Here is a 25,944-nt window from a genome sequence, read left to right as displayed (position 1 = left end):
GAAGGCAGGGCCTGGGTGTACTGTGACTTCCCTACAATAGCGCGCCTGGATCTGCACCTCTAACGAGTAACCAATCCACAGTTCCAGAATAGGTTACACGCACAGGTACTCAGAACACTTTGATGTAACCACTATTTTGGAAGACAAGGGAGAAACGAATTGGGAAGGCTGGCAGGCAGAAGGAACTGGGAAAGATTTTGGTTGCTGCTGCCTGCTTCTGCTGGGAAGCCGTCTCAGGAGCAGTCTGAGGATTCTGATCGGGTATTTTAAGAGATGCTCCCAGCAAGCTGCTATAATAAAAAAGGTCATTCAGCCAACATTTCCCAGTCATTGGTACTCACTAAGTTCTGTACCAGGCACCTGGAACAATGACCAATTAGAACTGGTCCCTGTCCGCTGGAAGCTAACACAACCCATGAAGGAGCCCTACCTAAACAGGGAAGTTCAGTACACATGATAAAGAAATTTTTAAAAAGGAAATCTTGTGTCTATGTGTGTGCAGGGGAGGGAGTCAGGGTAGGACGTAGTTGACCTTGCATTTGAAAATCAGCAATGTTTTCAAAGAGGAAGTAACATTTGGCCTATGTTGTAAAGAGCGGCAGCAGCCTGCTGGGTGGAAGGGGCCACTCTTAGCAGAGGCAGCAACACGTGTCCTTGCTTGGGGGGTGGTGTGCACGGGAAAGAGTGGCTGCGGCGTGGGGTGCATCCTGTGGGTGAGGCTCAGAGGTCAGGGTGGACCAGCCAGTGTGGGCCCTGCTAAGGAGTTCGTAAAGTTCGTACTGTGGGTACCCAGGAGCCAAGAGCAGAATTCTAGAATGCACCACATTTTCAATGATCTTTCCCCTTCACTCATCTTACCCTATTTTCCTAGCCTACTGTAGCTCACTGGCCACATGGTAATTTAGCTGCAGGGTGGGGTATATGTGCTTATTAGTTCTACAGCATGGAGCAGAGTGCTTCAGTCTGATATGTTGACATTTACTTTAAAATATAAATACTTCAAATGCAAATATATAAATATTCATGAGCAGACCTTCTCAAGCATTGGGTCACTTCACTAAGTATTACCCATTCACATCCAACCCTTCTTATCGTCACAAGGAAAATAAAGCAGTACTCCCGCAAGGAGATGGGAAGAACTGTACTTTTCACCACCGGACACTCACTGGGCAGCGATTTTGATGAATTTCTTCACCAGCTGCACTCGCTTGCCCAGCTGGCTGCAGAGCAGAATCTCTGTGGCCACCCAGAGCTGGACCTCGTTGCAGCGCTGCAGCAGGAGGCTGAGGTTCACCGTGTGCTCCCCACTCCCTTGTCTGCTGAACGTGAAGTAGATCAGCTCTTGCTGAAAGAAAGTACGTTCATGTCAGTGTTTGTTTCCAGCACACAGAGGAGTTGACACAAAATTTAGTCCCTTTTAAAGAGCTATCTCTGGTAGCCACTTTCATATCATAATATGGGACTGTGGCAAATAATAATATATTACATTTGAAACAACTTATCTTCAGTTTTAGAGATGCCTCATTAAACAATGTTCACTTAGACTCCTTATATAAATTTTTTAAGAGTGTAAGAATGATGCCTTTACATGAAAATCTAAGACATTCAAAGTTTAAATCACAGGCTGAATCAGATCCAGACTTCTTAAACTTGTTCTGTTGGCAAACTCCTGTGCAAATGAATAAATGCTATCATTAATATTTGCTCAGATGCACATTAGACCCTCACAGGTAGATTCTTCAGGCAAGGGTTCTCAAATTTCAGTGAGAATCAGGATCACCTCCCTACCCAGAGTTTCTGATTCAGCTGGTCTGTGGTGGGGACCAAAAATGTCTGTGTCTAATACGTTTCCAGGTGGCGCTGAGGACGTTGTTCTGGAGACCCACTGTTTGAGAACCACTGATGGAAGACAGTGCCAAACAGTAAACAGAAAGAACAGGGTCCAAAAAACAAAAACAAAAAACGAGTAAGACCAGTAACTAGTAACTCTTTCCTCTGTACAGGTTGACTACATGTAAAGCAACAGGGCAGGTTCATTTCAAATGGAGGTGTGTGCGTTTCACAGAAGAAACTGACACGGTCCCGGGGCAGAAGCAGGGACACATCCCGTCCTACGGACATTTCCAAAGTCATGAGCCATTTCACTGGAACGACTTCCCTACTTGCTTAAAATTAGATCATCGAGTGGAAAATTCAACAAGAAAATATGAGGACATTGAAAACTCCTTCCCAAATGAACATGAGACTCAGGGTTAAGTCGGGCACGAGCTTCCCTTCAGAAGGAAGGGCTGTCTCATATGAAAAATTTCCCTACGTGGCAAAGCAAGGACCACATACGGTGGCATGTGGCCGCCACACTTCTGATTCCCAGGAGCCTCTCCACCGGCTACTCATTTATTCATGAACTGTCAGCAGCATCTCACCCATAATCTATAATTGTTATAAGCTGTCCTCAAGGGAGAAGTTGACGGCTGTAAAAATTTGAAATATATCTCAAAGTTTTCAAGAAGGCACTTGAAGTCTTGCTGAACAGTCTGAATTTATAGAATGTTCTTCAGTAAAAGGATGAGTGTGTATGTGTGTACAGACATGTATATACATAAATAATATATGGTTCTTGTTTATCATAACCTTCATGGGTAAAATTAATATAGGCATCAAAGGTATCAAATGCAAAATGGCTCTTCAATCCCATTAGAGCTCCGTGTATATATACATATACATGTGTGTTCATACATATAAAAATATAACATGTTTATACTGAGTCTACAAACATATGATTGTACCAGGAGCAAATAAAGCATGACTGTGTATTTTGATTCCTAGGACTGGATCAGCCTTTCAAATATCTTTTTGGACCATGGTATCGTAGCATAATAGTATCACCAGATGATGGATCTTTTAAAAACCTAGTCACATGCATAAATATTCTTTGAAAAGAATTCACAAAGAGCACTAGCATTTACTTGATTTTTTCACTCTGTCCTTACCTCATGAATTGAATTGAAGAGACTCCAATCAAAATTCATTAATTCCAGAGCAAGATCCCAAGTATTCATTCCCAAAATCCTCATCGGCCTTTGCTGTGACTCCTCATTTTCTGCCAGTGGGTTCTAAACCAACAGAAGCAAACGGATCCTCAGTAAGTCCCGATGTTTGGCTCTGTACCGGCTGCTCACGGAAAGGCACTAGACACTCAGATTAGAAAAGCAATCTTGTCTGAGGGCACTTAATATTTTCCCAGGTCTGTTCACCTTCAGCGAGTTACAGCCAATTTAAGAAGCAGCCTCGAGCACAGCAGACGGGATCAATGAGTGAGCCCGCCCCTGCCAGCCCCGCCACGTGCCCACACAAATCTGATTATGAAACACAGCCGGGGCAGGCAGCGTAATGAAAGCTAAAGCCCCGAAACCACTTGGGCTTCTGGTTTAAGAATTCACGTGCCAGCGGGGCTGGTACAAAAGCAAACAGGAGAAATGTCACAGTGTACTTCAACAAAGGCAGACATGGCTTTTACAGGAAATATGTTTGACAAGCCTCAGCCCAGACACGCATTTACAGATTTTATTAAAATGCTTGTGGAAAGCAAAAAAAAGAAAAAAATTGAAACATGAAATAAAAAAATAAAAGTTTCTTCACTTACACCTCATGGTGGATGGTTAAGTATCAATTGCTTTCCCTATACAAACAGGTTCGTGTTTGGTGACAGTACTTCCTTAAAATAGGGCGTGAAATTATCCAGTGCCACCACAGCTTTAAGTCTGTTGTCATTGTTCAATGTACTAAAATTATTTAGCATATTTTCAAAATATCTGTTATTTTTAATTAAAATATAAATTCTCCCATTTGAGGGTCTGACTTGAATAGTTAATGACACTGAAATGGTTAATGACTTAGGAAAAAGAAAATAGGACTTTGCAAACTAAATGACATAGCAGGATGAAGGGAATAGTTCAGATTCCAAATACCAATCTGTTTCTAAACAGCAAGATACGCTGTTTGCACTTTAGAATTCTTACATTTATAAATAGTTGGCCAAAGACCCCCACGGAGCTTTCCCACAGACTTCATTTCGTTCAGGGCAGACACACACTGTCCGTGGTCCCAGAGCGGGAGACGGTGTGGAGCTCCATAAGGGCAGACGGCACAAATGCACGTGCCATGCTGGCACAGGGGTGCTGAGATGGGGACGAGCTGAGGTGGGGATGAGCGGAGGTTCCTCAAGGCTTGTCTGACCAGGACCAGACAGACACCAGCCTGCACGGCAGACACCCACAGGCAGGGCCACGAGTTGGGAAGTAACACTCACCTCAGTTTACTAGTCTGGAGTGTAAAGGTATTTTCACCCCTCCTACTTTCTCCCCAAATATGCCCCTTACCCTGGTACTGCCCTATGGTTATTCAAGACTGTCTACCACCTTCTCTGAGAAACACTTTGTATGTATTTCTCCAAGCCATTCATTCAGCGTTTAGTTCCTGCTTTCCAAGAATATAATCTATGGGCAAATAGAGTGCATATTAGTGGTTTCACATGTTATTCTTCCCTGGCAATGTCCCATTTCAACAAAAATATTCTGGAGATGAAAGACCTAAAGCTCTGAGTCCAATGGGGAAATTTTAGGTGTGTGCAAAGTTTGTGGGGGAACATTCGAGGGCAGGAGGGTGTGTGGCTTCTCTCGGGACGTACTGCACAGCACCTACAAACCCCGTGAAGACAGTGACCCGGGCCTGCCCTCCCCTGCCCTGGCCCTGGGCAGTGGAGCTGAGCGCCTGGGACTTGCGTGAGAAGTCAGGGAGGCGTGAGGCAGGAGGGTGGGGAGACGATTAGGCTGCGGGTCCCCTCCACCGCCAGGAGCCCAGAGCAGCTGCTCAGCAGACTGTCCTCCTCATGGGGAGGGGCGAAGTCACATCCACCTCATTATTTACTCAAAGATGCTGCATAACATCGTCCAGCATGCCATGTTTCACTGATGCAATTACATCATTGCAGCCACGGGACCAGTGATCCCATCACATCCAAATGAAAGGAATGCGCAGGCGCTCTAGAGCCAAATATAAAGGGACTGGGGTCCTAGCACTGTCCCCTTGGTTGCTGCAAGCTAGAGTAAGCTACTTGCAGCCTTTCTGACCTTCACAGGGTTACTAGGAATGTTAAATGAGATACTGAATGCAAGTTACAGCACCTATGTTTCTGGTAATAAAGTATCAAAAATGACAGTGGCTGATATTATGGTAGCTTAATATCCTGTAGATAATTTTACAGAAGGCATTTTTATTATAAGCAGTTTTTGTTTACCCACATGGTGTATACAGTCACCAATTGTCTATACAACAGGAACCAGCTAGGAAGACCCAGCAGGTTCTGACTCCAGGAAATGGACTAGGACCGTGAGACTAGATGGTACAGTCTCAGTCGGTAAAGCCTGCTTCTTCTGGGTGATGGAGCCCACTGTGCCGCATGCAACTTTCAACTGAGGGGGTCAGAAACAACACACCAGTCACCTAGTTGGGTGTAAATGGTCTTAAATTTGAACTGAAAGTAACTTACACTGTGGGTTCCACATTATTCAGATGCTTCCTCTTCAGTGGCATCTAATGGCCCATTGTTGTCATGAGACCATTTTGCCCAGGGAAGGCTGACCGCCCCCCCCCACCCTTTCTTCAAGGGGAGGGGCACTACCAGTGCACCAAATGCGTGGAGACAAGGGCAGTCTCCTTCCCCTTCCACCCGCACAGGGTGCGTTTCTCAGCCTACTCTCCACACACGCACCAGAAATGAAGAAATGGAATGAAGCTTCTGATGGGGAGGGAGTCCCTGGTCTCAAATCCCTCATTTCGGGTGCTCAGAGAGAAGCAGGGTTTGACTTAGAAAGGGTTTAGAATTCGTCCAGTTGTGCATCTTTGATTTGGCAAAGCAGGGTTACTTGACAAGTGTCCCACTGGCTAGGAGAGGAAATCGTTCAATGTACTTTTCTGACATTCATTGTAAAACGCACACAAGTATGTTTTTCATCTGGCATTTGTGTCTGTGTGTCTCAGTACAAGGCCAAAGGTCCTCACCAGAGTGTCAGCTAGGTCTTTCCGGTAGACATATATCCGACCAGATGCTTCCAGGGACTTGGAGATCGCCAAGTCATTTGGCTGAAGTTCATGCTTTTCTTTATGAAAAAAAAAAAAGAGAGAGAGTAATTAGAAACACAAGAACAGCAGTAGGCATACAAGGTACATCTAAAGAGTGAAACCTGCCAAAGAAGCATACTTAAAAGGAAATAGGATGTAAAATAGACTGAATTGAGTTCTGCACACTCTGCACAGGTACTGGTGAGGGCCGGCACATCACTCCTCGTTTTCCGTAAAAAGGAATCCTCTGGTGAGCTTTCTTATAATGTTCAGTCACTCTTTGGAACACAGAACATTTCAGGGGAGAAAGTAAAATTCACTCCTAATCCCATCACTCCAAGTATAACCACATGATGGTAATATTGGTTAACATTTGGGTAGATTTTCATTCTGATCTTTAGGTATGAGAGTGTTTGTGTATACACACATATATTAACAATTATTTATACATATGCATATTTATGCATACATATGTGCAATTATTTCATATGTAGTTTTATATTCTGATTTTATTACATGCACTTAACCATTTGTCAAAACTATTTATATATGTCGTGTTTAATTGGTTACCTAACAGTCTATTATACCATCACTTAATCCTTCTACTTTTGTTGGGCATTTAATATTTTCCATTTTTTTAGTCATATAAATTAGATGGCAAGATGTATGCTACATATCAACACAGGACCAGATGCATAACAGGGGCTTGATAAATGGGATCTATTATTACACCGGCCACAGTAAAAATTGCTGAAATCAGTATCCTTGTGCATAAATCTTGGGCTGCTTATTGACGATTTTTTCTGTTTTAAAAAGATTTTATTTATTTATTTGTAGACAGAAGGAAAGGGAGGGAGAAAGAGAAGGAGGGAAACATCAACTGGTTACGTCTCGCATGCCCCGAACGGGAACCAAACCTGAAACCCAGGCATGTGCCCTGACGGGGAATCGAACCGACAACCCGCAAAGCTGTGGGACAACGCCCAACCAACTGAGCCACACTGGTCGGGGTGATGATTTTCTCAAGGTAGATTCCCAGTAGTGGAATTACTGGGTAAAAAGGGATAAATATTTTTCAAGTTTTGGATGCAAACTGTCAAACTGCTTTCTAGTTCTTACACTGACCAACACTGATCGTTAGTGTTGGTAAGTCTGCTCTTTTGTGGAAACCAAAAACGGATTTGCAGTTTATTTTGTATTTCTTGACTACTACTGAAGCTGACATGTTTCACACATTTTCCTTTCATTTTATTTTCCTTACTGCAAATGGTTCCTATCCTCTGACCATTTCTGTGCTGCCGCTGGTGCGCTTTTACACCACGACAGAGAAGCACCCTCCTCCTAACTACAAAACGCAGATGGGAATTGACTAAAGTAATACTCAAGTTTATTCCACTGTAATATAATCAGCTTCTCCTAAAGCAGCCCTTCAAATATCCAGCACGGTTGGGAAATGCAATATTCCACATCTTTTCCTACATAACTTAATCAGTTAAAATGCCAAATTTTGTTTTGAACAGTTCTGCTTCATACAGAGCACACAAATGATAATCTAATATATTCCGTATGGCCCAGCATTATAAAGATCAATAGCACCGGCATGTCAGGCTATTGACATGAGTAGCAAATGGTCCCACGTGGCTGGTTCTTCCGCCTCCTCCCTCTGTTTGGCTACAGCTTCTTACAGCCCTCTGTGTGCCCACGCACACCTTAAATCTGAATTTGTGGGAGCCATCCCACGCTTGCCAGGGGGATAAAACGCTGTGGTGTTCTCCATCATTTTTCCATGTGCTAAGAAATTTTTTTCCTTATTTTCAGGTTTGTCACTGCACTATAAAAGATTAAAGCTGATAAACTGATAAAATTTTAAGCTCTGAATAACTGGGCACATTTGTGGTCACTACACACATATGCCTACCCTTGGTACAAAAACGGCTCTACAACCACTGAAAGCTACGACACTAACAGTTACCAGTCCCTTTCAAAAAAAAAAAAATCCACAAAACCTACCAATTGCCAACATCTTTAAACTCTTTTTGAAAACTAAAACCACAGTCGATCTCATTGTCATTTCATTTTGCAGTAGCATTTAAAACATTATTTATCGAAAATTATGTAGCTAGAACAAGGAATACATTAAGCTCTGCTTCTTTTCCTCTCTCATAAAAACATGATTGTTTGGGGGATATTAAGCTGCAGGCAGAAAGGTTCTTAAGGGACAAAACTTCTAATTGATGGGAAATGATGGCACATTTCCAAAGCTGTGGGATCACTCGGAGATAAGCTGATACTTCTAGCGATGATTAGCAATGAGTCTACACACACTAAAATGCCACCACCCACCCTGATGCATCCTGTTTAATAGAGTGTAAAAATGGTATTTCAGGGCCATCAGACAGATGCTGAGGAGCAAAGGAGCCACTCGTTAATTTCCAAGTTCACCCATGGCCCTGTTGGGTCTCACGGGAGTCTGCTGTGCCACCGAGCTCGCTCAGGGCCCTTTCTTCTCCTGCACCTTCTGCCCGGACAGGCACCCAGTGATTACTTGTTGTCCTGGTTCTGTCATCATGTTGGTTTTCATGGAACTGAATATTGTTTAGAGTCATTTAATAGTTTCAGTCACTTAAAATTAACTATAGTATACATTTATCATATCCATCTGGAGTGTCTGAAATATTTTATTAAAAAATTTAATCACACCTTGGCTGGCGTAGCTCAGTGGGTTGAGCGCAGGCTGCGAACCAAAGCATCGCAGGTTCGATTCCCAGTCAGGGCACATGCCTGGGTTGCAGGCCATGGCCCCCAACAACCACACACTGATGTTTCTCTCTCTCTCTCTCTCTTTCTCCCTCCCTTCCCTCTCTAAAAATAAATAAAATCTTTAAAAAAAAACTTAAAAAAATTTAATCACACTCTGATTAAACTCCCTGTAACGCACGTGTTTCTCAAATGTTTGCCCCTGTCTTTCTGGACACTGTTTGGAGGAATGCACAGTGAGGGCCCGAGGAGAGGGAGGGGACGCTCTCGTCTGTTAGGCCCGGAGGGCAGGGCTGTGTCTGTTCGCATACGTCATCGAGGAGCCTGTGGGACCGTTCTACCTGGCCCCGAGTGACACAGCAATGGAGGCTCTCCAGTCACCTAAAGCTCGAACGTGGCATTAGAGTCTGCTGTTCGTCTCCTGCCTCTAGAGCGATAACAAAGCGTAGGCAGACACGCCGGCTATCTGCTTCCCCTCCCCCACCCGGTCCTCCTCTTTTCCAGCGGCTGATGCCAGGTCACTTGCCTGGTGTCTGCCTCAGGGCTAATGAGATATTCAATAAAGGCTGTAAGCCAGATGCCTGACAGGCTCTGGTGAAAACGAAGGGGTCCGTGCAGGTCGCGCTGATCAATAGTGTCAGCTTGTCGTCTGTGTGATCTTATTCCAAACAGACAATAAACCCTTCTTAGGGTAAACAAGGCCCACCAGGAGAAACAGCTGTGGCCAGGCCCATGCCCTGCACCCACCTGAAGGAGCAGGGCCTGTGAGCTTTGGGAGTACAGTGCGGTCCTCATTTCCTTCAGCAGGGGGTCTTTCAGTCTTAAACTGTCAGCCAGCACCGTGACTAGTTCAAGGCTGTCTTTCTTTTCTCTTCCTAAAGTAATTTCATCCTTTAGCCATTTCCCAAGTTCATTTAAATATGAAAATAGAAGGCTTATCTGGAGTACTAAATATGAAAGAAAAGCTTTATAATATACTTCAAAACATGGGCCTGCCTCTCTAATTCAGTTCTAGGGGAGGAAATTCAGTATCCAACAGTACCCAAGCGTTGTCATGGAAACACCTCTGGTAGGTGGCTTCTCATTGTTCCTGTGGTCATCCAGCTGCGGACCCAGAAGGCACGAGCTGCACGTTTACTCTATAAAAATGTCAACTGTCTCCTCCTGGAGAAGATCCGGTGAGAGATTACCATTCGAGGACAGAAAACCATTTACCCCCGGAGAACGTGACGGCCACCAGAGCCAGGTCCTCTTCTGCGTGCTGGATCTTTTCGGCCACAACTTTCAGGATCTCTTGGGCCGTGCTGGAAACTCTGGCCTTCACACTGACGTAGGAGTGCTCTGTTACATACACGTGGCAGAAAACTGCGCGAGACAAGGAGCCTTGTTAGACAGCAGAGGACTGCGGCTATGAGGTGCAGACTTCCCTAAATCAAGGCACCCACCTTCCCCCCTCGTCTCTTTGGTACAAAACACCCGTGGCTCGATTCACCTGTTTCTGGCTGCACACAGGCACCTGAGGGGACATGCGTGCAAACGTGTGTGCGCACGCCCGAGACACAGATGGTCGTTGTAAGCTGGTGAGCGAGCCTGAGGAGGGCTTAGGTTCCCCGCACGCATGTCTAACGCACACACTGTTACTTCACACTCCACTCCGGGGCAGTCCCAGTGGTCCAGTGCGGACCACATGTCGTCATTAGAATTCTCATACACTTTTTTTTTTTCTAAAAATCTGTCATTTGCCATGGTTTTTGTGTCCAGTCTTCTTGATTTTTTAAGAATGACACCTCCCTTTCCTGATCAAGATGGTGGTGAGTTTAGTTTCCAAAGAGAGGTCACATTTCTAGCCATTGTAATTTCCTTTTTATTGTCTGCGGTGCTAATAATTATTACTAGGATATTATCTCTAGCTGGGTGAACAGGTTCGAGAAAAATGTTTCTTTATGACTTGCCATTAGAAACCGTTTCGATAGCAATGCAGATAATTGACACATTGTTTGCTTCTTATATCAGCTGTTCTGAACAATAAAACACTAGCTTCTTTAGAAAAGACAGGAGGACAATAATGTACTTAGATATTTTCCTCGCCTATATTACAATTTTTTTTAAAAAAGGCATGCAGCTGCTAGAGAAATTACATGTGCAATTGAAATGGCACCACAAAAATAAACCCAGGAATGTTTCAACAGAAATGCAAGGAAAGCAAAAGTCAAACTATGCGTTTACTTGTGTGAACCTCCAAGTAAACACACCACCAGGAGGCGCTGGCCGCATTTTGGTTTTGGTTTGGTTAGGCATGCCGCTAAAACAATAGCATCTAACAAAGAGTTGTTTTGTATGTTGTCAACAGACTTGTGAGAGACAAAAAGGCTTTTTTTTTTCCTTGCAGAGAACCATGGAATTTTTGAGCAAGGCAAAGACCTGATTGACAAACCGCTCACTATGATGTAAGCGTACAGCTTGCTTAACAAACTGGTGAACAAAGAGAGGACCAGGGCCCTGCAATACTCAGACTCTTTGGAACTCGGCTTGGAAGATGAGACAATTAAACTGAGAGACAAACAGGCAAGGGAGGAGGTCAGCAAGCAACGAATTAGGAGGCAAGATCATTTCGTTTGCCCTTCCTCTTACCATGACACGACAGCACCCTCATGGGTGGCTTTATACACAATGGAACAGAAGAAGTATCCTTGTGGCAATTTGCTCTTTACGGGTTCAAGAAGTTGAGCCAATGTTAAACGCGCACACTTAGAATTTCAGGACTTATTGAAAAGGTTTTAAAAGAGAAAGTCTCTGAGTCACAATAGTGTATCCATTTTAATTGCTGTAAGTGTTTCCCGGCTCCGCACTTGACTCAACCTTTATCCAAACAGGAGGAAGTGAGGTTCTGTTGTTACAAGATATTACCGCAGAGAAGCATGCCAGCGTATTCCGGGCGCTAACAAAGCGTTTCCCCTTGAGTGCATGGGCCAGCCCTCTTCCCGGTGGGCCAGGAGCCCTTCGGGCACTGCCGGGCACCGAGTGAGGACACGCTGGGTGTGTGGCACTGCCTGGCACAGCCTTGCCTCACAGGAATTTTGATTGCACATCCTTCCTCTGATAACATTCTCTGAGATTTCTTCTCTAACTGTGCCCTGCACGCGGGCTTTGGTGGACTTTCCAGTGAGTCCCAGGCAATGGGCTCACGGAGCTGGGAGTAGGTGACCCCCAGGAAGGCCGTGTTTCCAGATGATCCTGCACCTCTTCCCAGGAACTCAGGAGGCTCTTTGCTGTCTCCCTTCCTTATCTCCCCAATTTAAACTGTCCTTGGTCCCTGGGTCACTAGTACATGATCACGAAGATGGCAATGCCAAAGCCGGAAAAGAAAAGCCATCATTTTTTGATGTTGATGTGCTCCTTAAAGGGTGTGACAGCTGGAGGTGGGTAAAGGCAGGCTGCTGTGTGAATGCTGGGGAGCCTTGGTGATTGACAGACAGCCCCCCCCCCCCCCAACCCTCGTCGGAGGAACTGTACTCACTTTCCTCAGTTTCCGTCACGGCCCCTCTATGCTGGAGCCAGTTCTCCTTCAGACTGAATTGGTGGAAAAGGGCTTTATTCTGTGAGAAGGGAGAAAGAGAACAATGAACGAATGTGTTCCTGCCCTTTGGAAAGCCACAGCTGTTTACAGCATGTTCCAAACAAGCGGGCCAATTTCGTTTTTTAAGTATGAAATCCACCATCCAGTCACGGAGGAGTAAACTGGGAGCTGCCTCAGTGAAAGCATGTGGAGGTGGAGAGTCTGAGCAACACGGCAGACCTGGGCCAAGGCCAGCCCCAGGCAAAAAGTCCCTCTAGTCCTTCCCTGCGACAGGCTGGAGGGTATCTGGTTACTACAAACACCCCGGGGTTCTGAGCAGACACCGGTTCCCCATCCCCATATCGACCTTCCCTTTGGGTAAAGCGACTTGAGACGGTTTCAATGCTGGAGTACAATGACCTTCTTAAGGGAAATAGGTTCCTTATCAGCTCCTACACAACTTCTGCCTAACACCTTCCTTTACAGTCTCTCTCTCAAGTTGGATAGGAAACACATTCATCCTTGCTACCCGCTCTCTCTCTTTCTGTTGGGCTGGAAAGTGTGAAACTTTCTTACAAGCCTTTCTAACTCTTGTAGTCAAGCTACTTGCCTGGATCTCTCCACCCCCCCCCCCCCCCCCGAATGTTTGACATTCAAATCTATATCACTCCGGGGACACCAGGGAAACTCTGAGACTTTAAAATGCATCACAAAAACAGGCAGATAAGAGCACAGCAAAGGCACAGGGCTGACACTGAACTTGCACCAGCACGGGGAAGCTGGAATCCAAGGGTACGAGCTGCAGCCCCAACCCCTGCCTGCCCTGTCCTGCCTGAGGAGGTACGAATGAGCAAGGCCAGAGCTCCAGGCTGAACCCCGCATTTCCCAGGGAGAGGGGCCTGCCTTACCTTCCTCTGCGGCGAATACTCATCCACAGTGCTGAAAGGGAAAGAACAAGAGGTCAATCTTTGTCCCACGCCCAGAATAATGCGGTTATTGTCACAGCAGACTAATTTTCAGACACTGGGCCGAGGCTTTTGCTTTTCCAAAAGATAAGGCGCAGTATTCCTTAGTTCACTGTGTATAACGCACTTGGCTTTGGGCTCGGGGTCCCCAGTGAACCAGGAAGTGAAGAAGCTGTCTACTCAGCAGGTGTGTTTTGCTTTCCTCCCACAGAACGTGAACCCTGGAGGAAGGAGGGCACTTCTTCAGTACACAGTCATTCTAGTTTTCTCACGTACCGGTTGCATTTTAGCTGAAATTGTTGCTATTCGGGTAGCTAAGTAAGTGGCTGAATCGCATCTTTTCCAGGATATTTCTGTGTGTGGTGGAACTGGGGGACATCCAGCAAGCCCCCAACTCAAATCTTCTTCCGGAATCTAAAGATTTCATAACCTTATACCAAGGATACAAGGATCACATCACATCCTTTTCTTGTTTCAATCTTTTATCTCCCACTTTTATGTTAGGTTCTTTAATGGAATGTTTTGCATTTCATTAATGCCTTTAGTATATGTAAGCATGTGGAACTGTGAATTGAAGGTCCCCGGCAGTAGTACGGCCTCCCTGGCAGCACAGACCAGCTTCCTTGTGGGGAGTTGCTTTGACGTTAGCCTCGTCTTTCTCTTCTTGTTTCACTCGGTTGTTCCCACCTTCGTACTGGCCCCCGGCTTCGGACACGTCACGCTGCGGACTCGGACCGAAGGAGGCCACCGAAACTCACCCCATTCACTTGTAACTCACTGCCCTAAATCGCACCCCATTTCGGGATTTCCCAACATGTGATTCTCATGTTTGAGAATTTATTGGCTCCTGAAAATTGTACAGACGTTCCATTTGCAGTAGGACCTCCCTTTACCACAACTAAGCCAGGCTTTACACCTCAAGTCAGGAATCTGGAAGGCCGGAATGAACATCTTCTACGAGACATGTATTTCGGACTGCTGAAATCTTTTTTAAAAATATATTTTTATTGTTATGCTATTACTGTTGCCCTGATTTTTCCCCTTTTGCCCTCCTCTACCCGGTATCTTCCATTACCTCAGGCCATCACCGCCCACCCACCCCCACCTTAGTTCATGTCCGTGGGTCAAGCATATAAGTTCTTTGGCTTCTCCATTTCCTATACTGTTCTTAACCTCCCCGTTTATCCTGCACGTGCCCATCTGCATTTCTTAATCCCTGCACCTTTCCCCCCATTTCCCCTCTTCCTCCTCCCAACTGATGACCCTCCAAATGGTCTCCACATCTATGATCCTGGTCCTGTTCTGCTTGTTTGCTTAGTTTGTTTTTCAGATTCAGTTGTTGATAGTTATGAATTTATTACCATTTTAATGTTCACAGTTTTGATCTTCTTTTTCTTAAATAAGTCCCTTTAACTTTTCATGTAATAATGGCTTGGTGATGATGAAGTCCTTTAGTTTTACGTTGTCTGGGAAGCATTCTATCTGCCCTTCCATTCTAGATGATAGCTTTGCAGGACAGAGTAATCTTGGACGTAGGTCCTTGCTTTTCATGACTTTGAATACTTCTTGCCAGTCCCTTCTTGCCTGCAGAGTTTCTTTAGAGAAATCAGCTGACAGCCTTATGGGAACTCCTTTGTAGGTAACTATACACTTTTCTCTTGTTGCTTTTAAAATTCTTTATCATTAACCTTTGGCATTTTAATTATGATGTGTCTTGGAGTGGGCCTCTTTGCATCCATCTCGTTTGAGACTCTGTGCTTCCTGGACTTGTATGTCTATTTCCTTCACCAAATTAGGAAAGTTCTCTTCCATTATTTTTTCATATAAGTTTTCAATTTCTTGCCCTTTCTTCTCTTCTTCTGGCATCCCTATGATTTGAATGTTGGTACATTTGAAGTTGTCCCAGAGGCTGCTTATACTCATTTTTAAAAAATCTTTTTCTTCTTGTTGTTCTGATTAAATGTTTTTTTCCTTTCTTATGTTCCAAATTGTTGATGTGATTTTCAGCTTCATTCACTCCAATGTTGATTCCCTGTAAATTTGCTTTATTTCACTTAGTGTAATCTTTATTTATGCCTGGGTCTTTTTTATGCTGTTGAAGTACCCAATGAGTTCCTTGAGAATCCTAATAATCAGTGTTTTGAACTCTGCATCTGGTAGATTGCTTATCTCCATTTTGTTTAGTACTTTTTCTGGGGTTTTTGTTGTATTCTTTCATTTGGGCCATGTTTCTTTGTCTCCCCTTTTTGCAGCCTCTCTGTGTTTGTTTCTGTGTATTAGGTACAGCTGCTTTGGCTCCCTGTCTTAGTAGCATGGCCTTTTAGAGAAAAGTCACCTGTAATTTGAATTGGAATGGGCATTAGGTAATCGCCAGGATGGGGCAACCCGTGTGAACCAGGTTGATGGGGATCTCAGATATGGTGTCACTGCTCTGTGTCTGTTTGTGAGAGGGCTCAGAAAACGGACAATTGCCACTGCCTGGTCTCTGAAGTTTTGTCTGGGAGGAGGCTGTCCCCTGGCACTTGCCTTGATGCCAGACACTTCTGTTTCTCCCTGTATGCCACTGGTGCCCTTCCAGCTGTTGCCTCGGTGCTGGAGCCCAGAGGGAGAGGGGAGGGTTTGCGTAAGTCCTAAGTCCATTGTGGGTCATTTAAGAAGAGATGCCCGAGAATCCCACAGTTTATTCTGTCACCCCAATCCCCACTGGCTTTTACAGCCAGAAGTTATGGGGATTTATCTTCCGACACTGGATCCCTGGGCTAGGTGGTCTGGTGTGGGCCAGTGATCCATCCCTTCCTCCCAAGGTATCCCTCCTGATTTTTATCCACCACACGTGGGTGTGGGACTGCTGGTTCTGCGTCTCCACCTCCCTGACCTCCTACCCATCTGGATGAAAGTGTCTTCTTTAATTCCTCGACTATTAGACTTCCATACAGCATGATTTTCTGATTATTCTGGGGAATACTTGTTTCATTGTTGTAATTTTTGCAGTGGTTGTGAAAGGAGGTGAGCTGTGTGTACCTAAGCCTCCACCTTGACTGTGACTACTAAATCTTAATAGAAGTTTTTACAGCTTGACAACAGATGCATTTCATGTTTGCTAAGTGGAAACTACATTGTAAATCAGAGGACAATTATCCCTTCAGGTTAACTTTGCAGCTATATCTTAAAGCCGAATGACCTGGTGTTTTCATTTACCAAGATAAATAAGGAGAGTTCATGTAAACAGAGTAAAGCCAGGTTTCGGCAATTCGAAAGACTAATGAGAGATACCTGGGGGATACCGGACATGCCAAAAGTCATTGAGTAAATGGTTTTCTTTAATCTTTCCAAATTGATTTAAAAACCTCAGGGATATAAAATTGAGCTTTTCAAATGCTCTATGACTTGCTGGGGCCTATTTATAAAACATTTTTTCTATTTTATTAGAGATAGCTATGAGCCGCCCAAATGACAAGTTAAATATTTACACTTTTAAACTTCAATAATAATTTATCAAATGATTGTTTCCAGGCACCTAACTTATCATGGCTGTTTGTTTCTCCTGTATTAAAATAGGGTTAAAAAAGTAGTCAATATGCTCAGTTTAGTGTTTGTTCATTCTGAGATATAAAAGAAAAACAAGCAATGTACAGCTAGAAAAGCTAGGGTCAAGATGAATCTCAGATTCAAAATGTTCAAAATAAACTTTATAAGACATCTCAAATTCTATCACATTTGCTGCCTTCTTTTGTTAACTGCTATATGCAAAAATAAATAACTTACTGACGACGGTGCATTCCAAGTATCTTTTGAAATTCTTTCAATTCTTTTTCGAGTATTGGGTATTCATATACATCGTCCAGCACGTTTCTGTATATGGTCTGGGGAGGAAAGAAGAATGTCAGTTAATTGGCTGAAGGCCCTTTAGCAAGAATTTAGACTCACGCAATGGCTGATCTGCCCAGGGGAGTTGGTGGGACTCTGCACAATGCAGGGGATCCACCCAGGAACCAGGGAGACCCTGGGTGGGACTACCCTTCTGAGCCCCTGGCTCAGGCGCAGGGCTCTCTCGCAGCACTCAGGGGCTGTGGGCGGGACATGCCGGCACCTTAGGGATCTCTGGCTGGCTACTGCGATTTCTATGCCTGCTCTATATTTTAAAATAATGATATCCACATAATCATCTGGGAGGGAAAAAATCAATTGAATTAAATTACCCAGTTGTTTTGAAATAACATTAGTTTAGTCAAAGAGCTGGTTAAAGAGCTTTTAACTAGATGACTAAATGACATCCGAATCCTGAATGCAAAGTTGTTGGCTTCATGAATGGCGGAAGCAGTTTAGACGCTGGCCTGTTTTGAAACAGAACTTTTCCTCCTTCAGACCCCCTCCCACCCCTTTGCGTTAACCTGCACGGCCAGTGTGGTGCTGGTGGCCCAAGGGATCTAACTGCCTACAAACCATCTCCAGGGAATTATCTGTGTTGAAAAGATGTTGCAGCCTATTATTGATTAGAACAATGTATCAGTTTATCTAACTCCATGTGTAAATCTAGACTGTCATCTATTTTACAAGTTACTATTACTTACAATTCTCAAAATACACCACATCCTGAAAAAGGTTTATAATGTGTATATCGTGAATATAGTTTTTAAATGACAATGTTTTATCCAATTATTGAATATACGAAACTGGTTAGTTCAAATTGATAATAAAGCTCAATAGATTAAATACTATTAAGTTTTTTTAAGATTTTATTTATTTTTATTATTTTTAATATAATTTATTGATTATGCTATTACAGTTGTCCCATTTTCCCCCTTCACTCACTTAAATACTATTAAGTTTTGAAGTATGTTTTATTTTACCTTTCTTAATTATTTCATTTGTCATCACACATCCCATGACTTTTATAAGATAACATTAAATTAGTGAATGTAAAATTTGCCCTCTACATTTTTTCTTAATGAAGTCTTTAAAATTAAAAAATTTCTGTCTATAGAAGGCATATCAAGGCCTTCGGAATCAAAATGAATTAATGCTTTGTTCGAATCACAACTTGGACATTACGAGAAGTGAGTGGCTGCAACCGACAACGGAGACTTCTGAAGTGCGTGACTAAAGGCAAAAGCAGCCGTCTGGCGTCAGAGGGCATCAGGAAGTCTCACATCACCTTTAGAAACATCTTTGAGTGCTCGTCCTCATGCAGCCAGTCTTTGTACAGAGAGATCCACTGGGAAACGAGATGTAAGACCTTTCGTTTCCGGCAAGGGACGTCAGAGTTTTCTTCTTTGCCCTGGTACTTCTTAGCAGAATAGGTGCAAATGGTTAAGAAAGAATACCGCGTTGTTGAAAATAAAAACATGGCGAGATCCACGTATTCTTGCTAAATCGTACTTTCTGAAGAACCTACATCTATCTAACCACGTAGGACAAAAAGAATAATGTGTAGTGAGACCAAAAGGTGTACATTAACAAGAGCAAAAATAAAGCCAGGAAAATGTCACACCCACTCAGTGACAGGCCATAAAGATGAAGGTCAGATGACTACACTGGTGGCTTCTGACATAGCTGCACAGGGGGCACAGGTTAATGCCTCCTCCCAGAGACACTAGGTGGCCCATTCATTTCAAGGGTGGCCCAAGAGACCTGGCCATGCTCCACAGGCAGACGTTGTTTCCATACAAGTGAGAAGAGAGGTCAGGTATCCTCGGATCCTCAGAAATTCACATTCCATACCACCAGTTAGTTCTCAAGGAGAGCCCCACATAAGCACAGATTTCTGAACCATAATTTATAACATTTTCCAAATGCCCATCCCTGGGAATTTACTTAAAGAAAAGGACTGGATAAATGTGCAAACATAAATAAAAAGGACTGCTAATTTAAACTTTCGCTGGAATAAAAAACAGAAAATATTAATAACTTAAATGCTTTACCCACTGAGGAGACCTAACAGAACTATTTACTTGCTCTTCTAACGGGCTGTTCTGTAGCCATGAAACTGATGGCTACATTTACTGATATAATGTTCCCAGTAAATGGTTGAGCAGGAAAGTAGGAAAAGAATACGTTAGGATGATCCGTTTTTGTTAACTATGCTTGTTTATATGAATAATTCCATTACCTGGAAAGATACACTGACGATTAAGAGCAGCTTCTAAAGGTAATGAGGTTTCAGAGCCCATGAATTGTTAATATACTTACAAGCATTTTCTAATTTGTATACAACGACCATGTGTTAACTATGTTGTTAAAATGATTAAAAATAACAAACCTCATAGGCAACATGCTTCAAGCCTGAGGAATGAGACAGAAGCTTGGTGTTTTCCAAACCAACCTAGCATTTTTCTCCCCCAAATCACCATTTCCGAGTGTCGTGGACACATGAAAGGTTACCTGGGAAGAGGAAGAGCTATGACACAAAACGCAGGTGAGCTTTGGGGTTGATGGTGACATGTAATTGCAAAAGAGGGACAGGTTCTACATCAGGCTTTGTAAATATTCTAAAAACATAATTTGCTGTCTCCTGAACCTGCAAAAATACATTATGGCCATCTGATTTCTTTAATTTCTACTGGTGAAATAAACCCAGACAAACATGCATAGAGTCTGTTAAAGGACTCATTTCTTTTAGTTTTTCTCTTGAAAGGCAACATATAAAGATTTATCTTTCATTATTTCCATTTATGCAAATGTCCTTTCTTCTTTTCCTGTAACTATCATGGCTCAACTAATACAAAGAAAAAAAATCTGGAAGATTAAGTACTACTAACAGATCAGCATATGTAAGTGAAGAGGTAAGCTTTTTATTATGGCTGCATATATGTTCTACAATTATGGGTCTTCAGCATAAAGCAATTTTGGGAACTGAAATGTCAACGACTCTTCTTCATTCTTAGATACTACAGTTTATTTGCTTAATCATGTTCTCTCCCCTGCAAGATATGTTTTAAAAATATTTACTAATTTATATTCATATTATTCTGGTTTTCTGTATTAGGTATATTCAAATGTATGCTCATATATTTTGTTCATGCTAAGTTATATATAATGATTTATAAATTTAGTTGAGGGTGCGGAGAGAAACAGTGGGGAGGTATTCATGTAACGGAGTGAACACTAGCCCACTTAGGGCTGTGAGCTTAAATAACTCTATGATGATAAAAGCTGAAAGGTATTAAATTCTATTGCAATAAAAACACCCACCTATGATATCCCAACACAGCACAAACAGCCCCAGTCTCTAAATACTGTTCAAAAACATTGGGGGAAAACAACAAAAAATACTCTGGGCTCTTCCTTAGAGTGTGACAGTAGTAGGCTGTAAAAGGACCCGTCACTAAAATGCACATCCCACTCTCTCAGGTTAAATACGGACGCCGTACTTTTGCTTGTGGGTTGCATCATTTCAGAAAAGGCAGAGGCTGCAAAGACATCAAAATTGCCACATAAAAAGGCTCCTGGCTGAAAGTGTTCTGGATTTCCTGGGTTTTGATAATCCCCTTCAGAAATCAATTTTTGTATAAAATGTCTTAGTCAAAGACTCGGACGTGTATTTAGCCAAGGAAAGTTTGAGGGGTTCCTCAGGGAAGTTCTATGAGGCATTAAATTACTCAATGTGGTCACAAATTGTGTTAGGATCGTATGTAACAACAGTAGTTTGAAAGCATGTAATTTGTTCTAAAACAAACTGTATTACTTAATGGATGGAAACATTCTTGGAAAACTTAGTATTCAAGTATAGAAAAAATAAGCTACACATTTTTTTTTTCATAAATGGGCCATGTTAAAGAAGGAGAAATTTAAAACTTTGTACTTACTTTTAAATTTCTTAGTAACACCTCACTTGGAAGCTTTAGAGGAAATCTGTTTTTCAGATTTTCCAAATTCACAACATTTCAAAATCAGCTTTATAAACTGGTTCTGAAAAGCTTCACGATACCTGCACTGGCCACGTGGTACAGTAAGCACTAAGGGAGCACTCGTTCTAGTTTATGTATTTTTAAGAGAGATTATGCCCTTTATGAAGCTTTAAAGTATTGTTTTAAGCAAAAAATGGTAAAGGGGGAGAAATGTAACAATTACTTAACAGGAAAGGGATACAACTGAGACTATTACTAGAGCTCAATAAAACTTGGGTTGGTGCAAAAAAAAAATCCATCATTTTAAAATTTTTCATGTGGGCTCGAATGAACTCTTCCCTTCAGCTTAACAAAAACCTGACTGTCACCTGGCCACTGAAATGCTCCCAAAGCATCTTCCTGGGACCCTGCGAGGCAAGAAGTCCATGCGGGGAACTGAGGAAGTTTTCTTAGCTTGGCTTTTCGGCCTTGCACCTCTTGCGTCTCTTCTGTTCAGTGTATAGATCATAAAGCTTCCTTAACTGGTCATTAATTAACCTTCTAAGCACATCCATCACTCTAAGATCGCGTGCTTCTGAAAAGGAGATGGTCGACTCCGGGGGTAGCCGGACCTCCCAGGTCGGGGAATGGCTCGTCTCCCCAGGACACAGGCCCAGAGACACGAGGTCCCAGGTGCACACCCTCCTGCCCAAGCACTCCGGCACTAGCTGACTGATTGTTTTATAAATTCACTCATTGCCACCTCATCCAACCTCCTGACTCTGGGGCTTAGCCAGCAGGCCAAATTTGCTGCCAGATTTCTAAAGCCTTGAGACAGAGGTATGAAAGAAAACGTAACAGACAGTACAATTTAGAATGTGGAAACAGAAGCTGCATTTCCAGGACCCCCTACCCCGCCCCCCTCACACCCGAGTATTCTGTCTCATTTCATCTTTTACCTTGGATATCATTACATTACCATGGACCACAGCCACACTCTACCGGGGGGCTGAGTGCATTAAGAAAGGCAGTTAATTCCTAATGTGGGACATCTGCCTGCGAGGGAGGCGACAGCCTCCCGACGTTAATGAAGGATATTGCCTCAGCAGCGCCTGGCACAGGTCGTCAGTTGTCATGAAGACGGTGTACGTGAGCAGGAAGTCATCAAGGAGGGTCTCTGCAAAGGAAGAGAAACAGACACGAGGTAAGCACAGCAGTGATAAGAAGGGCAGCTGCTCAGGCAGACCCAGAGGAGTGCAGGGCAGAAATACGCTAAATGCTGGTGAGAGAGGTTAGGGAGAACTTTAGCCACAAAACACATTCTTTATTAAAGGTAAGGTTTTTTTAAAATGCCGTACACAAAATGCCTCAAGCAATGAGATTTTTTTTTTTTACTGCGAGACTCTAAACATGTAACTTTTGTCATCTTTCCCCCCCTCAAAACATCCTTTATATTTGTGGGTAAAGATGTTATGGAAACCAAATGCATAAATCATGTGCTTCTAGAAATAAATTTTATAAGATTTCCGAGGTCTACAGTCGAGTCCTACAGGGAATGAAGCCCATGTGTTGTAATAAAATAAGGCTTCCTACAGCCATTTACCTAAGTCTAGGGCAAGAACAATGGATAATGAAACCCAGAGGGCTGTATCAGGTTCCAGGGCCATTCACCTCTATCTCTCAAATGTATCTGTAAGGAGCAGGGAAAGTGGTGAGTGATTTTCTTATTGCTGTGAAGAGAGACAGAGCTAAGTCCCTGCTCCTTCCTATATCCTCTTCTGCCTCTTTAACCGCCGGGAACAGGTTCCATTTTTATTGCCTCTCTGCCTTGAGAGCTCTTTGAAGGGTCTGGCTGACGTGTTGATATGGAGCCGCTTATCTGGCCAACGCTGGCCTCGCATGCAACTTCCAACTGACAGAAAAGGTTCTGTGCAGAGCACAAAGCGGAGCTTTCGCCATAACGGTCTTTATCTAATCTCCCTGAAATCCATTGTGCTGTATGATTTCATTTCCATATCTCTTATATTCATATTTGAAGTAATAATAAGTAATAAGGATAGTGGGCTTGTTGCATGCTCAAGAGCATTCATGCTCTCCAAAGCCTATACACTATAAGTGTGTAGACAGAAAAAACTGCTGAAGGCTGGGAAAATTCCAGAATTTTTAGAAACAACCAGTAACATTTACTTTAAAAGTCGACCAATGCAAAACAACAAGGCTATGTTTGCAGACCCCGAACTCTGATGGAAGGGGCTGTGGGTTAGGACGTGCTGCATCAGCTGCAGGGGTTAACTTGTTTCTGCGTTTGTTTATGCTGCAGAAGGTCAAGGCAGTCTCCATCCACCCAGGCCAGTGGCTGCAAATGGCAATGTTTTACAACAACAACAATTGCGGTAATTTTTTCCAAAGGTATTGATTTCTGTTAGATACATAACAAAGTTCCTTCTTGAAAAATAAATTTGACGGGTGGCCGCTAAGGTGTAAAATAAACTTATAATGTATCACACTGTGACATGTGGACAGTCAGGATCTAATTTACTGCTACGTTATGGCCACAGCGCGTCTCAAAGAGGCGTGCCTGGGCCTTGCACAGCCTCAGTCAGTCCAGCGCAAGGAGACTGGGGGGAGGTGAGTGGACGGCACGGCCACACGCACGGAAGACCCAGGAGCGCTCTACCAGAGTCTACTTCACGGAAGTTCTAACTCTGTGCACAGAAAGGCGGGAGCAGCTTTATTCAAAGATCTGCTCCCCCTGCCCACCTGCTAACCTGGCCACAAAAACTGATCACTGGTCACCCCAATGGAACACTTGGAATATACATTTGAAACTTTGTCTCTTTCATTGAGGTTTTTAAACAGTTTAAATCAAAAACAAAGGCATAATGTCTGAATCCTTGGGATATTCTGGAGCACGAATTGAACGCTATCACTCTGGCATGCTACTGACCAGCAATGCCCACAGACTGTAACAGTTTTCCCTACTAAACATAATGATGCAAATAGGGTCTCTGGCTTGATTAGAAATCAAACTTTTTTTTTTTTTACATTCAACATTAGATACAGGTCACAAAGACCAGAGAGTACCCTAGACTCTGTTTTAGATGAAAACCTGTACAGATTGGAGCCAGTAAGATACAGAGGCGCCCCTGGGTGACGGTGCTGAGGACCCTACACACCCAGCACTGAAAATGCCTGACGTGACGTTCAGGGTCAGACTCTTTGAGACAGTCGCACACTTAGCTAATGTAATGAGGGAGAAAGGATTCTCTAATCAAGACTTACTCTGCTCACAGCTGAGGCTAAGAAGAACACTGTTAACTTCGATATAACGAGTCATTCCATTCTAGAACAGCCTTAGATAATGAACTCAGGGACTAGTTGGATGGCAGCAAAACAATCTAGCATTCAGTTCAATTAATCAGCTCCCATATGACAGTATTTTGTTAAGGGCTTTGACCCAGAAATGTTATTTCCCCAAAGTTACCACAATATTTAATATTTAATGCATTTACCTAATTATCTCTCTGCCATAGAAATATTAAATAAAAACAATGAGGCCACACAAAAACATTTCCAGCTAAAGTCCTAAGGAAAAGAATAGCTAAAAATCATAAAGAACAGATTCTCAATGCTCCTAACTCAAATCTTTTTCTGTTTAACTACCATATTGTTCTGAACATTTTCTATACATAAAGAGCTTTCCTTTATTTTTTAGCATTGTTTTTTTCTGCTATACATGAAAGTAATTGAATGATACAATCAAAATGGCACACTTCAAATAAGAGTACATTTTATAATAATCACGCTTCAAAAAAGGCTGTCCCATTGGTATTTAAAGATATTTTTAGAACCACAATGGCTATGTAAATGATCCCCTGAAGACTATTAGAAAACAATACCCATTTAGAGAGACTAGCAAATCCATTGGCAACCACATTAAAACACTATAATTACCTATTATATCATATAATGCTCAATTAATAGTAATTTAAGACTAGGCAGAAAAGCACCATTGTGTATAAAGGCATCTTTCATTTAAACAAATTCATAGTTGCCATGTATACTAACATTTTAATGAAAAGATGTATTCATTTTGATTTCTAATTCTGTGAATAGCTAGGTATCAATATACAAAAAAACTTGTCTTTGAAATTCTATTCATTAAATTAATCACTAAATCTAATCCCAGATCCTTGGCTCATCACTGACAAAGCTATTCAGCCATTTTTTGGGGAATACCCCCTGTACCCACAAATAAAAGAATATTTTTTGTAGCAGTTTTTTGAAATACAGGAAGTACTCTTGGGGTCGAAAAGTAACACGCTGGCAACAACCAGCGCTGGAAGGCAAAGGCCGCCGTTACAGTTTCAGGTTTAGTAACTTGAAAGAAAGTGCATCGAGGTGCAGTCGAAACCCGGAGCCTTGACAGAAAGGGCTCTCAAGTCATCTCTGGAACCAGCCGCAACGCTTTTAACACAGGACGTTTCCCTAGCATCTGTTCCTGCTTTAATTTTAAGGCATAAGAACGGACTGTTTTTATTTGGTTTTACTTGAATGTATAAATTATTTTCTCGTTCTCATTTCGAGTGTAGCAAACACTAATACTTTCCATTTTATTTCTGCAAAAAAAAAAAGTGTAGAGGCTCCTGGACTCGTGTCACGGTGGAACAGTAATGGGCGGGTGCAGATCCTTTCCAGGGCTCTATTATTATACATAAAT

General features: G+C 42.9%; 1 protein-coding gene across 1 annotated transcript in view; it reads right to left on the bottom strand.

Annotated features, from left to right (window-relative positions):
* The window catches only part of RAPGEF5 (Rap guanine nucleotide exchange factor 5), a 221,849-nt gene that overhangs the window by 22,047 nt on the left and 173,858 nt on the right, over positions 1-25,944 (bottom strand). Inside the window, exons 12-20 of the mRNA XM_028526158.2 lie at positions 22,323-22,401; positions 18,554-18,698; positions 17,164-17,261; positions 13,342-13,372; positions 12,395-12,473; positions 10,093-10,242; positions 6,061-6,158; positions 2,991-3,113; positions 1,167-1,345 (exon numbers count right to left, since the gene is read on the bottom strand). Coding sequence (XP_028381959.2) covers positions 1,167-1,345; positions 2,991-3,113; positions 6,061-6,158; positions 10,093-10,242; positions 12,395-12,473; positions 13,342-13,372; positions 17,164-17,261; positions 18,554-18,698; positions 22,323-22,401 — 982 coding nt within the window. The remainder of the gene's footprint in view (positions 1-1,166; positions 1,346-2,990; positions 3,114-6,060; positions 6,159-10,092; positions 10,243-12,394; positions 12,474-13,341; positions 13,373-17,163; positions 17,262-18,553; positions 18,699-22,322; positions 22,402-25,944) is intronic.

Source organism: Phyllostomus discolor, chromosome 10, assembly GCF_004126475.2.
Source record: "Phyllostomus discolor isolate MPI-MPIP mPhyDis1 chromosome 10, mPhyDis1.pri.v3, whole genome shotgun sequence".
NCBI lineage: Eukaryota > Metazoa > Chordata > Mammalia > Chiroptera > Phyllostomidae > Phyllostomus > Phyllostomus discolor.
This window is presented reverse-complemented; position numbering and strand designations above follow the sequence as displayed.